This window comes from Hipposideros armiger, unplaced genomic scaffold, assembly GCF_001890085.2.
Source record: "Hipposideros armiger isolate ML-2016 unplaced genomic scaffold, ASM189008v1 scaffold_635, whole genome shotgun sequence".
NCBI lineage: Eukaryota > Metazoa > Chordata > Mammalia > Chiroptera > Hipposideridae > Hipposideros > Hipposideros armiger.
The window spans coordinates 682454-699949 of NW_017731985.1; the positions used below are offsets into that span (position 1 = coordinate 682454).

The following is a 17496-nucleotide window of genomic DNA, read 5'->3' on the forward strand; positions in this document are numbered from 1 at the left end:
CGGTTAGCGCGGGAGAGACTCTCGTGGGAGAAAGGGAGGCCGGGACTCCGCCCTTGGTGCGAGAGAGGGGTCTTGGCGGACCCTAGCGCGAACTGGGGGCTTGGAGAACCCGCCAGGCTAGGGACACCCGGCTGCTGCCTCCAACAGGTTATTCCGGGATAAACCCGGCGCTGGGGCGGGCCCCGGCTTTGCTGGGGGCCGGGCGGCGCGGGGCGGGCCTGCGGGAAAGCACGCCCCCGCCAGCCTCGGGCCCGCCCCGCGCTGCCCGCCCGCCCGCCAGGGAGCCGCTGTCCCGGGCCTGGCTGGTGCCCGTCCGCCTGCTGAACCTGGGCACCGCCGGCTGCCTAGGCACGGGACTGGGCGGGGGTGCTGACCTCGGCCTAGGAGGCCTGGGATCCCGAAGCCGCAAGCACCCGCGGGGGCCTGCGAGTCGCACGTCCTCCCCAGCTTGTGCTGCTCGCCGCTCCTCGGCGGGGTGAGGCCAGGTGCCCCCCTCTTCTCTCTTTTTTCCCTCCCCTATTCCCCTGCTGGCGGGAGATCTCGCCTGCCCGCCCCCTCCCGCAGGGGTGTAGCCGGCTGCGGAGCTGACAGCGGCCCCGCAGCCACCCAGTCCAAACTCTCCGGAAGCGGCCCGAGCAGATCGGGCGCTCAGGCCGCCGCAACTCCGGCGGACCCACTGTTGGACTGGAGGCGACGGCCCTCCTCCAGAGCCCAAACTTGGAGCATTTGACCTTTGGCTGTCGGAGGAGGCAGGCCCGCGAGTGCCTGGACAGCTGCGGCGCCTCGAGGGCATCTTGCCTGGGGTTCCAGGACCGACGGCTGCACTCCTGGGCTCCCGTCTTTGCCTTTGGGGACCTGAGGTGTTCACATCAGGCGCATGTTTACTGAGACCTGGAGTCATGGATGTGTGTGCCCGTCTGGCCCTGTGGCTCCTTTGGGGGCTCCTCCTGCATCACGGCCAGAGCCTCAGCCATAGCCACAGCGAGAAGGCGACAGGAGCCAGCTCTGGGGCTAATTCTGAGGAGTCCACTGCAGAAGGTAAGGCCTTGTTACCGACTGGACTGGGCTGGGGGCTTTGACTCAACTGAGGTGCCCAAGTGGGCAAGTTGAATCCTAGGTTTCTACATGTGCAGTTGATGGAGGACCACATATGGCACTGCCTGTCCCCAGTAGCCCGAGGAGTTCTTTCTGTTTAGGAGCCATGGCTATCTAATGTCTCTGTCTCTCTTGAACAACTTTCCTCATCTCTCCTCAGGATGCCTTTCCTGGCAGTGAGAAAAGGTCTGCTTATGAGGTACCTTGGCCTTTCAGATCAGCAAGCCAAGACCCCTTCTCAGTACTACTTGTCTGGAAGAATGGCCTGGGCAGATGATAAGTCTGTTGTTGCTCTTGGCCAGTTTCAGCACTTGGCAGCACAGGGAGGTTGAGGCTACTTGGGTTGGGCAGGGAAAGTCAGGGCTGGACCGTCTCTATTGGTGTTCAGGTGTGCCTTTCTATTCCAACAAGCGTGGGAACCCTAGACCCTCCCTTCCATTAGGTAATCTGCGGTTTCTTAGCTGTGCCCATTTGAAATATCAAGGCAGTTCCTTAGATGGAATCTTACTGACCACCAGGGAGTTAAACGGCATTTTCTCGACATGGGCATGATATAATTTCTAGGACCACTTGTTGACTTGTTCTGTTTCTTCTGAGGATAGGAATTCCATGATATTTCATTCTGTCTTGGTTTTTCCTATGTACTCATGGAGCCTTGTCAGACAGCAGGCGCGCTGGTGTTTTGTTGCAGAAGAAAAGAGCACTTTTAAAATTCAGTTGTTTTACAAAGGCTTAGATGGAATTCAGTTTTCTTTTTCTGTTTCTCTCAACGTGTCACTACGTTCTGCCCAAAGCAGTGGGCTGCAGAGTGGGGAGAGTTTATAGCTGGGTTCTCTTTGAGGGCGGGCAAGCTCAAGTGAGGGGACGGCTCAGAGGATACCTGTTGATACACGGAGGAAAAGGAAACATAGGTCATGGTGGCTGGGAAGTTTCACGGACGGATCCAGAAGCTGGCTTTGGTGGTATACCCTTTCTTAGGAAGCCTCCTTTTAATTTCCTTGACTGGGCTGGGTGTGGTTCCAGGTATCCCAAGGGCTGGATTCTAGGTGAGGCCAGGATTGCCCTATGTACAAGCATGGCACCTAGGTTGATGCTTTGAAGATAGATCCTTGCATATTAATCCTGTTTTTTCATGTGATGTCTCCTTGGCCCCTGAAACTGAGCTCAAAGCTTTGTTCTCATTGGGCTGTAAAGGGAAAGACGAGTATGCTGATGTAGGTCAAACTGTGAAGTAGCTCTAAGGAGCATCTCTGCAGTTTCAGTGACATTCCTGTTTATAACTGATAATATATCCTTTTTTTACCCTAAAGCATGAGTGCCTGATACAAAATAAATATTTTTTTTTTTTGGGGGGGGAGCTGTTCTGTATTTTAGACACAAGCTAAAGGGATGAAGTTTTGAATTTTAGGCGTTAGCTAGCCATCAGGAAGGTGTGTGTGTGTGTGTGTGTGTGTGTGTGTGTGTGTGTGTGTGTGTGTGAGAGAGAGGGGGGGGGATGGGTAAGAGGCATCCCTTAGAACCACCCCCTGACTTGAACCTATGGAGACAGCCCTTCACACAACATATTTCAGAGGTTTGGCTGTGTTGATTATACCACTTAGGCCTCTGTTTTGGTCTTTTCTTCCTTTTAGTTCAAAAATTTGTGTCTGTTGTCACAATAATACTGAATCCCAGGGAGGGAAGTCTCAGAGACACCCTGAATGCTAGTAATGGCCATGGTTTGTGGGAACCCAGAGGCCCCAGCACCATTGTTCTGGTAGGTTGTCCCCGTGGGCCTGTCTGGAAGTTTGTCTCTGACTCAGACAGGAACTAATTTTTGCAAAGAAGTGACTAGTGGAATGGGCTCTGCTAGAGGATTTGGGGAGAAGCTTTCTATGCAGCCAGGAACCTTGTAGCTTTTCCAGTCCATCTGTATCCTCAGAACACAGGAGTTTAACTTGCCTTTAAAGCTGCTACTTTTCGAAATCAGATTCAACATACCCAGTAAATTTGTATGTTCTCTGAAGTTTACATTTTACAACCACAGGGCTATTTTCCTATAGAAGTCTCACAATAGCCCTATTAGAATGCGGGGCATGTGATATTAGTCCCATTTTTATGGGTGAAGAAATTGGGTCCTATGCTCAGTCTTATAGGCAGGTCTTCTGATGTTTAAGTCCTCGACTGCTTTCGTCTTCTCAGGCCCTGCTCTGTTAAAGGAGTGCTAGGCAAGGCTGAGAGAATGTTACTTTCCTCCTGGTGAGTTAGTTAGGCAAGCCCTGGTGACTCTGTAGCAGAGACCCAAGAAAAGGAGTACCCTTTTTCCCTCTGGAGAGTCTTTGGCAGGGGCCAGAGAATTGGATTTTTTCGCTTGTTGGCTGGTTATGCTCATCTTAAAGGCCTAGCCCTGCAATGAAGGCAGGTGCTGTGCTAGGAGGCCCTCTCATGGGGCAGTGGAGAGGCCATTCCTGTTACCCCCTGGCTTATTGATGCCTATACACCCAGTTGAGCTAAGTCCCTTTCTGTAAAGATCTGTGCCCGGCTGTGCTACTTTGGGGCTTGCATTTCTGAAGCTGGCCTGAAACTCATGCTTGGAACCTCCCTTAGACTCAGCTCATTGCCTCCAGAAACTCAAAATGTTTTCTATAGAACATGTGTGAGGGGTCCCAGGTGAGTCTGGAGTTGTGACTGCCAGTGTTGGAGGTATTGAGAGCCTCTGATCGTGAACTGTGGTTTGACTCAGTATAGCTAAAACAGCCTTGGAGTATAGACATCTAGGCAGTTTGTCGAGTGGAAGCTGGCTTCCCCTGATGGAGTAGGAAGCCAGAACCCTGCCTGCCCACCCAGCTAGTTGCTGTTGCCTCCAAAGCTATAAATGGCTTGGCCATCTTGGTGGCTATGCTAATTTTAGCCGAGGGTGGCTCCCGGAACTGGACTGGGGCCAAGGGCAGGTGGGTGGAGCTTGACTAAGGTTAATATTGGGGGCTGGGGAGAGGGTCACAGTAATCCTGGGGCAACTAGGGCACCATCTTCATCCATGCCTCAGCTTTGACAATCACCCCTTGCTAGGTTAATTTATTTAGCAAACATCGAGCAGTGCCAGCTCATGTGCTATTTATTCAACAAATATTTGAATGCGTGCCTCTGGTCCAGGCAGTATGTTTGGTGTTGAGAATTTAAGGGTGAACAAAATATGCAGGTTCTCAGCCCTCATGGAGGTTACAGTCTAGTGGGCAGATAGGAAATAAATGCATAAATAAATATATTATCTTGTGATAAGTTCTGTGGAAGGAACAATAAGCGGTGTGCTGTGATGGAGAATGGGAGGAGGAAAGAGAAAGTAGGAACGTGGTGCCTGGTAAGACATTAATAACATCAACAACAATAGCAACTAACATTTTTTAGTGCTTATTGTGTGGCAGGCACTATTCCAAACATTTTATTCCACTTAATCCTTATAGTTATCCTGTGTGCTAGGTATGAGCCCCATTTTATAGGTGAGGAAATGGAATCATAGAGAGATTAAGTAACTTGCCCAAGGTTATACAGATATTACAGAGTAGAGCCAGAATTTAAACCCAGGCAGTCTGACTCCTCTCCTTACCTCCACCTTAGCCACTATGTTATACACTCTTTCAAAACTTTGTGACAAACGTTGTAATAGAGGTATTGTATATACATTCAGAAAGCTGTGGGAAGCCCAGAGAAGCAAGTGACTAACCCTGCCTGGGAGAGCTGGGGGAGGCTTTTCAGTTTCCCCCATAATTTTTCTCAGATCTCAGGGAGATAAAAAGTGGTTGCCTAATTCAAAAGTTAAGAGGTGGAAACATCAGTTAACTCTACCCACTTATTTTTACATGTGAAGAAATTGATGTCCAGAGGGGCATCAAATAGAAGTTCTACAGGGGGTTATTGGTAGAACTAGACTAAGCTATTTGAGTCACAGACCCTGATTCAATTGTTTATTCTAGCCACAAGTCCATAACGAGTGCTTACTGCTTGCTTTGCACTTGGGGCTACCAAAGAAGTCTGATTCTGTGGGTGGGGGTCTGGATATATATTTAGAGACTATTCAATACAACACAATTAATTCACAGGCTTAATGAAGCACAAAACCAGGCCGTGTGGACAGTGTAGGCTAAGGATTAAGAGAGCTCTGTGTGGGCTGGTCTAGGCTAAGGTGGCTTGGAAGGGCTTCTGGAAGGAGGGGTTGGGTGGAGGCAGAAGAGAACCAGGAGGGAGTGGTCTGGCTTGGAGAAGACTGGAAGAAAGGCATTGTAGATGTCTGGGTCACCAGTGACAGCACATGGAGTCTCATTGGTAGCTGAACAGTAGTAACTGGGAAGAGTTGCTTCATAGTCAGCCAGCTATGAAGGGCCCGTATGAGGGCCGCAGACAGGAAGATTGCAGTCATGTGTGATCTAGTGGCAGATCTAAAAACTAATTTTGAAGTAATGGTGAGTGTAAATAATATTTCGAGATATCTGCAACAGTGTAATGTGACATGAAAATATCTATAATTTCTATTGGTGACAAAATCATAGGTACTACTAATAATATTGTAGTCGGTTGCTTACAATATAATTGAAATATATAAAGGAAATGCTAACTTTCAGTAAGAGAATACTGAAAATAAAGGTGTAAATTCTTTGCTATCAAAATTCACAGGCCCCCCTGAATTGTACCCATGAATCCCTTAGGAATGTGGAACCTTCATGTTAAGAACTCCTGATGCCTGGCAAGGGAGGGGTGAGGTCCTGTTGAGGGGAGAGTGGTTTCCTGGGTCTCCACAGGACTTTGGTTTGAGCCCCAAGGGGCCCCTCATTTCCTGCTGAGTAGCTTTGACATACATTGCTGCGTGACTTTGTGGGCATGCTGTGTGGTACATTTCCCTTTGTGGGAAAGGATTCTCCAGGAAACCTAGAAGCTCTGGCTGTCAGACTTTTAGGGAGAGAAAGATACCAAACCAGGCCTTCAACAGATCCTTCTTTTTTGTTACTGCTGATAAAAAAAACAACAAATATGAAATATTTAAGATATACAACAAAGTATAAAGAATAATACATTGAATAGCGATGTGCCCACAACAGTTTAAGAAATAAAATAGTAACAGCACAGGGCTTTCTTTATTACCCTCAGGACACTTTGTATAAATTTCTAATGTAACACCTAGTACATTGTATATATGTTTTCTCTCACAAGTGTAAGCTCTTTGTAAAAGAAGGGAGGAGGGTTGTACTTTATCTTTGTTTTTATTGTGCCCAGCCTAAAACCTCTGTTAAAGTTTGTTGGAAAAGCTAGAATCAGGGCCTGTTTGAATGGATCATATTTTCTTTCTTCCTTTCAAATCATCTCACATGTCTTGGTACACATTCTGGGCTTTTTCCTCAACTCTTGGCAGTGTTGCTCGCCCAGGGCGCTTTGTATTTTCATCCAAACTCAGATCTGTTTATCCCTTGTCAATCTATTATTTTATTTCATCCTGAACTTTGGAAGTACGTAGGACTATTTTTATTATAATGCCCATTTTAAAGACGAAGAATTTGTAGCTGAGAGATTTGTGTTCTTGGTCACATAGCTAAAAAGTGGCAGGATCAGTACTATAACTCTGGGGATCTGTGTACCAAACCCTTGCTGTCTTTATCAAATACATTACCTGTCGATGTGTCTCTCACTGATCTGGCACTCAGAGCCTATAGCTTCAAAGGCATGGGGATAGGTGGATGAATGAAGATGTTTGAATAGTCCAGTTGTCATTGCATAGTGCTGCTCTGGAGAATGGTAGAGTCTGTAATCTTACCCACCATGCTATGCTGTTGGGAGTTACCCGTGTACTAGTTTGCCTGCCTTCCTTGACACCCATAAGCCCCTCAAGGATTAGGGGAGCAAGCTCCTAGCACAAGGCTTGGCATGTAGTATACTTTATATACTGTAAAGTTTGTAGAACTGAACTGAAGGGTATTTATTGTCTGGGTCTGATTCTACTGTAATTTATGGCACTTGGTTAGAAGTTGAAAAAATTTTTCTTGGAAAGGGTTAGGTAGAGTCGAGGAAATAAGCTTCACTTATTTAGAAAGTTCACTTGTTTTAGAAAATTTCTCATTCTTTGTATTATATATATAAAAAATCATCCAGATGAATTTGGATCCCACAGCCTCATTTCACATGGAAGAAGTTGGTCTAGGATTTTAAAGAAACCAGACTCTTATGGTAGCAGTCCTTACCAAGAGAATACAATTGAGAGTAGCTGGGAAATTGTCTCATTCTACAAAGGACCTACGTGTAACGGGGAGGAGAGAGTTGGGAAATGAGTGGGTAGGGCTGGACAGAAGCCTAGATGTAAAGTGAGATGATTGGCTTTGGTTTGTAGAAGGATCTGAGTTGGCCACAGCCATCAGACATAAATATCTGGATTTAGGGGAGCTTCAGAGTTCCAGCTCCTTTCATTTTTGGCTGTGGATCCAGTGGAGGGTAAGGCATCTCATCTCCCTCAGTCTTAGTTTTTTTGCCTGTAGAAAGGGAATAACCTTAATGAATAGATTTATAGTGCGGATCAAATGAGATAACTTATGTGGTGAAAGGCCTTTATGAACTCTGAAGTACCGCACGATTGGGGATAGTTGAGTCCTCTCAACCTTTGCTTTTGTGGGCTGAGAAGCCTCAGTCAGAACCTGAGTGTCCACTTATGGTAGCACCTCTCTGAGTGTCGTTGCTTCTTTGAAGCTGATCTAGTTCCATTGTTTTATTGCAGGTGTACCCACCAGACATACATGGACTCTCGATGTGGCCAAGCTAGGCTTTTATTCGAGGCGGACTCTAGGCCATAGAGAAGCTGCTGATAAAGTTTAGGTGCTAGTATTTGACCTTATTTCCGGTCCATACCCCCCTTTCTTTTACTGAGCGTAACCACTTCCCTAGCCCCACCTGCAGGCTTGACATGGCTCACTAGATGGGCATTGTCCCCACCTGAATTGATGCATAACAAATTATCCCCAAACTTAGAGGCTTAAAATAGTGAACTGCTTTATCTCACAATTTCTATGGGTTAGGAATTTGGGTGCTGCTTAGCTAGGTGCCTCTGGCTCAAGGTCTCTAATGAGGTTGCAGTAAAGCTGTTGGGCTGGGGCTGAAGGCTCAGTTGGAGGGGAGAGTGTTTGCTTTCAAGCTAATTATGTAGTTATTGGCAGGCCTTGGTCCGTTGCCACATAGGCCTCTCCACTGGGCTGCCTCATGACATGACAGTTGGCTTCACCCGGGACAAGTGATTCAAGAGAAGGTGAGAGAGGAAGTGCCCAAGATGGAAGCTACAGTCTTTGTATTACCTAATTTTAGAGTTGATAATGCCACAACTTCTGCCGTATTGTATTTGTTAGAAGCAAGTCAAGAAGTCTAGCCCACGTTCAAGGTTGAAGGGATTGCCCCGAAGGCATGAATACCAGGAGGGCAGGGATCATTGGGGGCCATCTTAGAGGATGCCTATGCTATCCCCCTAGGGCCATAATCTTGGGAACAGTGGCTTCTAGGTGCTGTGTCCTTTTAGCTTTTCTTTGCTTGCCTCCTAGAGCCTTGTTGGAGTCTTTCTGTACTCCCTCTGTTATTGTGTCATCCTGGTTCCTCCATGACGTCATTGCTTTGACATGTAGAGTTGACACGGCCCCTCTCTAAACTAGCTTTGTATCCTAGGTTCTAGTTCTGCCTTCTAACTCCTTGTTTGGTAACTTCGGTTCTGGAGCCCATTGTACAACCACTGACCTTGGAGCCTTTTCTGCCCCAACTTGGCTTCTGAGGGCTCGACTTGTAAGTGGCATTGGATTGGGACTTACACATTGACAGACAGAAAAGTTACTCTGACCTTTTAGGCCATTGGTGTTAGGTGCTAGGACTTAACATCCTAGTATGTTAAAGCTGGAAGGTCTTTTAAGGACCATCTCTTCCAAACTCATTTTACATATATATGAGAGGAACAAACTTGCCTAAGGTCTTAGCCAGGGCTAGAATCTAATTTTGTTTGATTCTCATTCACATGCTGTTTACACTCTGTTGTGGATCCTGTCTTCCCTAATGCAGCCAATTTGGGTTGTTAGGGGGTCTGAGACCTATACAGAGGAGGACCAGAAAGTGGTTCACAATATTGTATTGTGTTCACAGAAATTGGGCTGGGCAGAATTGGGGGTACACGAGGTCATTGTCAAATGCTGCTTCTGAGGAGTTTCCTCCCAGCTAAGCTGGAGAGCTATTATATAAGGCATAGAAAAAGAAGTTCGTAATATCCGTGGCATATAGTGACTGATATCTGCATTCTGTACTGCTGTCTTGGCAATCTCAGTTCAGAACAAGGAGAGATCTCTGTTTGTTGGGATATACAGAGCAGGCTTCCTGAAGTAGGTGGGTCAGAGCATTGTACTGTACATCTCATTGTTATTTGGCTCAGCTGGTGTCATTATGTATGGACTTGGGGCCTCCACAATCAGGGTAAATGTATCGAAAGCCTGGTGGGGTTATTTGTGGCCACCTGGAAAGTGCCAAGGGGAAGCTTTCTGGGCACCGAGAATTTGATAGAGCCTTGCCTGTATTGGCACAACTTGCTAGGGCAGGTGAGACTTCAATAGGGATGGCCATGGTCCTGTCATGTTTATCAGAGTGGAGCATATTTATTGCATAGTGAGAGGCCATGCAAAGAAAAACCTGGAGTGAGCCAACGAAAATGCTCTTTTGTTTTCTTCTGGGGACTTGGGGTAGAGATGGTGCAGGCTCTAAAACCCCTTTGTGGATAGTCATTTCCTTCCTGACCCAGGGTTCTGGCCCCAGACCACTTTGCCCCTTCATCTTCCTCTGTTCCCTGCTCTGTATCTTGGCCTGGCCAAGCTTTTTTCTTTGTCCTGTTCTGTAAAACACACTTTATACTGCTTCTCTTTTGCCTTTACTTATATAATTTTACTCTCCTCCCAGAAGGTCCTCCCCCTCTTCGTTTCTTCCTATCTAACCTTTCAAGTCCTCTGTGAAGTGTTCCCTCTCACCTCTGATCAAACTCTGGTAGCACTTGCTATCTGCAACAGTCTCTGCACTTCACACTCTGCTTATGCCTCTTAAAGCAAGAGACAGCATGATGTCTGATCAGGAGCACTGGGCACTGGCTTGAGTCCTTACTGACAGTAGGACCCAAACTATAGTTTCTTCACTTGAAAAATGGGGTCAAAAGAGAGTTAGTTTATTTGAAAGCATTGTCTAGATTTTAAAGTTGTTGTTTTTTTTTTTTGCATATTTTCCTCTCTCTTGGGCAGGAGCCATGTCCATTTTGTTGACCATAGTACCTGTCCTTAGTATCTATCACAGTGCTAGTCAGAGAGCATGTATGCCCAAAAGATATTTGTTGAATAAATGAATAAGTAACAATACATCGATCCTTGGATTGAGTAGGCGTGGAGGGACAATGCCAGGTACATTGTCATCAGTTCCTATGAAGAGCTTAGACAAGAGTTCCCTGAGATTAGGGGTAGAACTCACATGGTGGGTTTTCGTCTGAGTAGTACTTCCATCTCTGCTTAGTGAGCACCCACTAAAGCTCTGCTCCATGACAGTTATCAGTCATATTAGAGGATGGTTTGGCCTTTGCTCTGGCTGGCCATTTTTGGTTGCCGTAGCAATGGCCTTCCTGAGCAGGTGGCTGCCATAGGAGTGGAGCAGGGCTGTGCTCATAGAGGGCTGACATGAGACCCATGGGCAAGGCTTTCTTGGGTCCTGCTGCCCCCTGTGTTTTGTTCCATGGGTTTACCTCAGGTCAAACTTGAGGCAGCCGAATGAACAGGATGAACTTTAACCGCTTTTCTTAACTTGGCTTGTGGGATGGAGGAGGGAGCCTTCTTTTATGCTAGGCTTGTTTTGTAGCAGGGAGGTGGGATAGTCCAGTGAAGATCACTGGCTTTTTAATTTTTATCTCTGATTCTGAGAACTCCCTGGGCCTCAGAGAACTCCAGCCTGAGCAGATATCACACTGGCTTTCCTTCAAGGCATTGGGGTGGGGTGGGGGACTCTAGGGACACTTGATGGAGTGGGTAAAGATATAAGAGAGTCAGCTGTGCTGTCAGCATAGCCCAGCTAGGACAAGCCTGCTCCTTTCCTTTGTAAACTACATTTACAGAGCTCCTGGCTGCCTTGTGTTGAGTTCTGGCCTAGGTGACTACCAGAAATCTCACTGGCAGGCAGGCAGGCAGGCAGGCAGGCAGGCTTTCAAATCTCATATGCCTCTAATTTTCTCCAGTGTGATCCAGTAGCTCTGCTCCTGTTTGGCCTCTCTGGGTTATCTCAGGCCTCTCAGGAAGCTCTCAGAACTCTCATCACTACAGTGTATGTTAAAACAAATGTGTCCTTGTCTGCCAAGTTCCCAGAGCCAGCATCTACAATGTAGTGGCCAGCGGGGTTGGGTGCCCTTCAGGTAAAATATATGCATAGGTTAGAAAGCAGTCCGTGTCTGTGTGTTTGTGCATATGTGTTGCTGGGTAGTCAAACCTGTGGAGGTCTTGTTTCAAGAAACTTTTGCTGACAAGGGCAAAGTTCACTGGAACTCACACTTCATATCTCAAAAGAGATAAATATGTAATTAAGACAGCTAACTTGAGTGATAAAAATGCTGATGATAGCTGCTGTTTACTGAGCACCTGTTATGTTCTAGGCACTGGGCTAGGTGCTTCACATCTGCACAACACCATTAAAGGTGGATATTTTTCTCATTTTATAGATGGGGAAATAGTAAATCTGAGAATATAAGTAATTTTCCCAAAGTGGCTAAGCTAGGATTTGAATTTAGGTTTATTTGGCCCAAAGGCCAGTGCTCTTTCTATTTTTGTTTAATAACTTGTGGGGCGGGAAAGAAACAGGAATGTGAATTTAGGTAGAGATGTGCATTTGGATTAAAAAGTGTATAATTTATCAGCCTATCCATGGCATTAGTTCTATCACCTAAGTGGCCTGGAAGACAGTTGGATTAGGATTTTGGGGGTGGGGGAAGGAATGAGAGGGCGTATTTCACCTATAAATTTTGAGTGGGAATATCACATTGGTGAAGTGTATAGCTACAGAGTGATGTGTATTTAGTTTGTATCTTCCAAAAATAGAATTGTGGTTGAGCTTTTCTGGATACAGGCTTTGGGATGGGGTCTGTATCTGTGTAGTGTTCTTTATCTCTCCAGTTAACATTTAACATGTATGTTATGTTATAGAACAATCCCTGCCCAGTAGAAGGACTGAGGAGTTAAGATGTGCACCCACATTTTTCTTTAATCTACATAATAAGAGCTTTTATTTATTGAGCACCTACTCCATACCAGGACTGGGCTAGATACTTTCACATACGTGATCTTGTTTAATCCTCCCAGCAGAACTCCCATTTTATAGCTTATTGTGCAAGGCAATCTAGGGTCAGTGCCCTGTGAATGATGCTGATGGTCCTACTGGAAAATGGGATCACCTCTGCACAATGGAGAGATCAGGGAAGCTTTGTGGAGGAGGTAGCACCTTAGTGGGACTTCAGGTACTTCATGCAGGAATATAAAGTAGGTTGAGGGGAAGTATTCCAGCCAGAGGAAACGTCATGAGTAAAGCCATGGAGTGGGAAAAAAATGAAGAGTCTTTAGGGGGGCATTAGTTAGTCCAGATTGGCTGGAGAGTGGCATCTATGAAGGAAAATACTATAAAATAAGGCAAAAGAGATTAATTAAAGAAAAGATCATGGAGGGCCTCAATGTCAGGCTAAAGAGTTTAGAGTTTACCTTGTAGGCAATAAGTAGTCCTTGCAGGTTTTGAGCAGGGGAGAGACATGACCTGGGTTTTGCTTTAGAAAGCTTAATCTTACGAAGTATGCACAATGCATTGGCAGGGTGAGGTTGGAGACAGGGAGCCTACACAGGGGACACAGTTGTTCATGAGCAGAGATCAGGGTCTGCTCTGCGTCGTGGAGGTAGAATTAATAGGACTCAGAGTTTAAGTGTATGGAGGGAAGGAAAGAGAGGAGTCAAAGGGATGCCCACGTTTTGAGTTTGGGTAATGAGGAGCCTGACGGTGCCACTAACAGAAAATTTATGGCAGTCAGAAGGAGAGTCAGTGCTGGGGGTGACGAGTGAATGGACTGCGCTTCACAGCACTTCAGGAACCAAAGAATTCTCTTCTCTCTACACTTACTTCACATCACTCCATTTTACATGTGAGTTTTCTGATGCCCAAAGAAGTGAAACAATTTGCTTCGGGTCACACAGTAACTCTGAGAATCCAAGTCTCCTGCTTTTTTTTTTAGCTATTTAGCTTCCTAACAAAGCTGGGCCTTCACTGCTGGAAAATCAAAGCCTTAAAGATAGGAAAACCTGGGTTCACCTCCAGGCTTTGCCATTTTCTGTTTGTAAAATCTTGAATAGGTTGCTTTTTCTCTGTGAGTCTTAGTTGTCAAATTTGAAAAAATAAAGGGGGGGGGGGTACTGTTAATGTCTACCTTATGGAGGCAATGGAAGATAAGGTACTTTGTAAAACTCTTAAGTGCTGTGTGAGAGTGTTATTCCAGGATTATGGCTTGAGTCCTAGTCCATATTTGTAGTGAGTATTTTGGCCAAATAAGAGCAGACATAAACTCAGTTTTTCGTGGAAGGTCTTTCATTTTAGGCTGACCTAGGCTTCTCATCTGCAGCTGGGACTTTCTGGTGTGGGCACATGGCAAGTTTTCCATAGTCACACGTCTCCAGTTTTCTAGTGGGAAGTGGAGTTGCCAAAGAAACACTAAGTGATCACACACTATCAACTGTTCTTGGCCTGAGTGAAAGTGATTACTGTCCCTTTCCCCCAGGGTCTTCTGTCATCCTTCAGCTGGTTGAAGATGTGGGGGCAGAGTGATAGTTGAATTTAGACTATCCTTTCTGGGGAACCTCCTGTTAGATGAGGGTAAGCCCGGGCTTGGGACAGAGGTACGAGGGTGCAGCTGCTGGTCAAAGCTGATGCCTGGAGTCCTCTGTGGTCATCTCTTTGGTTTAGTACACATGTTCTCAAGTCTTCTTAAGATGGATGGGAGTAGGCTGCTCATGTATTGTCAGGTAGCAGGTCTGTGGCTGTGTCAGCTGTCTGCCATGGAAGCAAGCTTGCAACTGGCCATTGTGTCGGATGTCTTTTCACACACCCTCTGACAGAGTGGAGGGGGAAAGCAAGAAGATTTTCTGATTAATAAAATAGCTGCTTACTGTTTTGTAGCTTCTGTCTTAAAGCATATCTTTCCACTTATTTCCTTTGAACCTTTTTTTCTTTTTCTTCCCTCTTCCTAGTTTGGTTCTCTTGAGTCTTCACAGCTTTCTTTATGGAATATCTAGTTTAATAAGAAAAGAACATTAGACTAGGAATTAGGTAGACATAGTGTAGCTTGGGTTGTGATCGTCTTGATCTTTCTGGGCCTCAGTTTCCCCATGCTAGGCATTTGGGGGATAACAGAACTTATCTCACAAAGCTGATGTGTGCAGATCTGATCTTCTGAGATAATGTGACAAGTTTTTAGTCTTAAACAAATATAAGTAATTTATTATTATTACTTTTCCTCCTCTGAATTGTCTGATCATCTATGTAATTTCTTGGAACATCCCCTCTCTTTACTACCCTGTGTCTCCTAGGTTCTCACTTTTCCTTGAAGCCTTGCTGTTTTACTCTTAATGACAACAGGAAAAGTGTGGCTACACTAGCATTACACCCAGGACAGATGCAAGGGAGAGGGCCTGAGCCTTTGGGGAATGTAAAGTTCAATGGCTTTGTCATTGATGAAAAATTCAATGGTTTTGTTCATTGATTTGAACAAGACGCTTTCCCCCTTTGTCCTTTAGTTTTTACACCTGTCTCCTGGTTTACCATGTATTTCTATTCTTTTTGGTTTTGAAATCATTTCCATTTTGGACGGTCCCCCTTTAAAATGCAAGTATTGCTGGGCTGAGGTAATAACTGAGAATCAAAACTAGTCTTTGCTATGTTTTTGGTGTGGATTAAGTTAATAAGCACTGGGAGCACGGGTCACAGTTAGACACTGGGTAGAGGGGTGGAGCCTGGTAAGAGGACAGGTCTTAGTTTACTGATGCAGGAAGGGTGTCAGGGCCTCGGAGCACTGGATGCTGCCTCTCTCGCAGCCCGCACTGCTCTTCCTGAGCTGAGCGCGTGCCTGTACTTTCGGTCAGAAGTCAGAGCTTGGTGAGGCTTGATTCCCCTTAAGAATTCAGTGATGGAAATTAGGGCACTTGAGCAGATCTAATTGGCTGAACCTTGTGAAGGGCAGAGGATTTCCCTGGGGGCTCCTTTTAATCTCTTGTGATTATAGACTTTTTAAGGTTGGACTAATTAAAATGTTGGCAGCTGGACTCAATACTTTCCTTGCACTAGGTCCTGCCCCAGCCTTGTGGAGCACCAGAAGTTGGCATAGGGCTATATTTCTTGGGGAGCTAAGGAGAGGGTTTTCATGTTCTCATCTAACTAAATACATGATGATGTGATACTTGTCCAGAATGGGCTGCCACATGTCTCATGGTGGAGGAAAGATCTGGATCCGAATTCCCTGGATTTGCTACTCTCTAGACTCCTGAGGTTTCTTTTTAGGTCAGTTCTCTGTCTCTTGGCCCCCATGGGCTTTGCTCTGTTAGCTGGCAAGTAATTTCCGTTGGCCTGGGGAATTCTTCCCTGGTGTGTGTTCCTGTTCCTACCAGAATGAGGGAGAAGGAAAGGATGTTTTTTAAGTCCCATCATGTGTTGGGCTGGAGCTAGTGTTTTACCTAGCTGCCTTTTGAAAAATGCCCATATCTTTTCATAATGCCCATTTTACAGATGAGGATATAGTCATAAAAGGAAAATAATTTGCCTGTCATTATAGCCTGTAAGCAACTGAACCAGAATTAAAATCTGGTTCTCTCCCACAGCCTCTAGTTACTTTCTTTAGGTAGCACATACCCTCCTATCTTTCTAAGCCCAGTTGATTTCCTGCCTCCAGAAAGTCTCCAATTCCTACAGCCAGAATTATTTTCTTGACCTGCATTTCTAGAGCACTCTGCCCCCTCTCTCTAATCTGGCTGATACTCAATGAAGCTTGGATCTACCTCCCTCATTTGACTACGCCCCCTCCTGCAGGGTGTGGTACTCAGGAAGTGTTTGTTAAAGAGCTAAGTGAAGTTGTAGTGTTGGAATTTCAGGTGTCAGGACAGGCTCTGGCAAAAGGGGAGGGTTTTTGGCCGAGTCTTCGCTAGCTCCCTGAATAAAGCCAGGCCTGGGTCTTCTTGGTTTGCCCAGAGGATGCTGTGTTATCCTGGAGGGAGCAGGGCCTTCTAGGCAAGATATCTTTTGGGTTCCCAAGGAACAGTCCTCTCCTCCCTTAGGTCATTTTCCTTGGCATCTGGCCTTAGAGTTTGTTTCTTTCCTGTGGCCTCCTTGCAAATAATAGAGCTAGATCAGTGGTACCTGAAGTGGAATGGTGTGACAAAGCCCTCATTCTGGCCTTGGTTGCTGGAACATACCTGTTGACTGTGGGTGCTTGGGTTTTTTTTTTTGTTTTTTTTTGCAAAGAGCATACATAAACACCGAGTTATTGGGACTTAAACTTTCTGCAACTTCTACTTACTGGTGTGTGTCACTTCACAGGATAAAGGCTTTCCTAGAGAAGGCAAGCCTGTAAAGGCATTTTTATAAGTTGAATTATCTTTCTCACTGACTTGAAAAAAATTATGGAAGTATTTTCAGGCCTTTTCCTGTGCATATAGCATGTGTGTGTTAGTGTTTAACATGAAAAGTTTGTCCCTTTGGGAATAAGTGGCAAATTAGAACATAACAAAATACAGTTTAAAACACCTTCAATGGGAACAGTAATAAAATTTGAATAACAATCAAAATAAATTCCACAATAGGATGAAACAAACATTGATGTTTGCTTTATTTTGATACCACGGGGAACCCGAAATAGCTTAATCAAACAGAATGAATTAGATAGTGACACAACACAGTTTTGGTTTCTCTCCTCTGGAGAAGAGATGATGAGATGTTCTTGGGAGAAGAGAAAATGAGTGCACTCGCGACTGCAGAGAGCTGTGCTGCTTTGCATGGTTCCACTACTTAGTTGTGTCTAAGGATACAAGTAGCTAGTAATTGAGCTTTCTGGGTGTGTCTGTTATCCTGTTAAATAGCAACAATACCTACCTTGTTTAGTTTTATGAGGATTGATTAAGATAATGTCTGTAAAGTGTTCTGTAAACTAAAGTACTATTGTAATTCTCATTGGGTGACTAAGCCAATTTGCTAGCAATGCGAGGAAGCCTTTGATTTAAGATACAGCCTGACCTAGGAGGGAAGAAGGGGGCAGGACTAGTAAGTAAACAGCTGAATGCTGTTTGGGCAGCTTCTGAGGAATTCCTGTAAGGCAGCAGTTCTCAACCT

General features: G+C 45.5%; 1 protein-coding gene across 5 annotated transcripts in view; it reads left to right on the forward strand.

The window, feature by feature from the left end:
* The first annotated feature begins 282 nt into the window (after positions 1-282).
* STIM1 (stromal interaction molecule 1) overlaps positions 283-17496 on the forward strand; it is a 190300-nt gene continuing 173086 nt past the window's right edge. Inside the window, exon 1 of one of the 5 annotated variants that reach the window (XM_019625642.1) lies at positions 283-1038. In XM_019625642.1, coding sequence (XP_019481187.1) covers positions 900-1038 — 139 coding nt within the window. In that variant the 5' untranslated portion in view covers positions 283-899. The remainder of the gene's footprint in view (positions 1039-17496) is intronic. The other 4 variants (XM_019625644.1, XM_019625647.1, XM_019625650.1 and 1 more) reach the window with 4 other exon arrangements.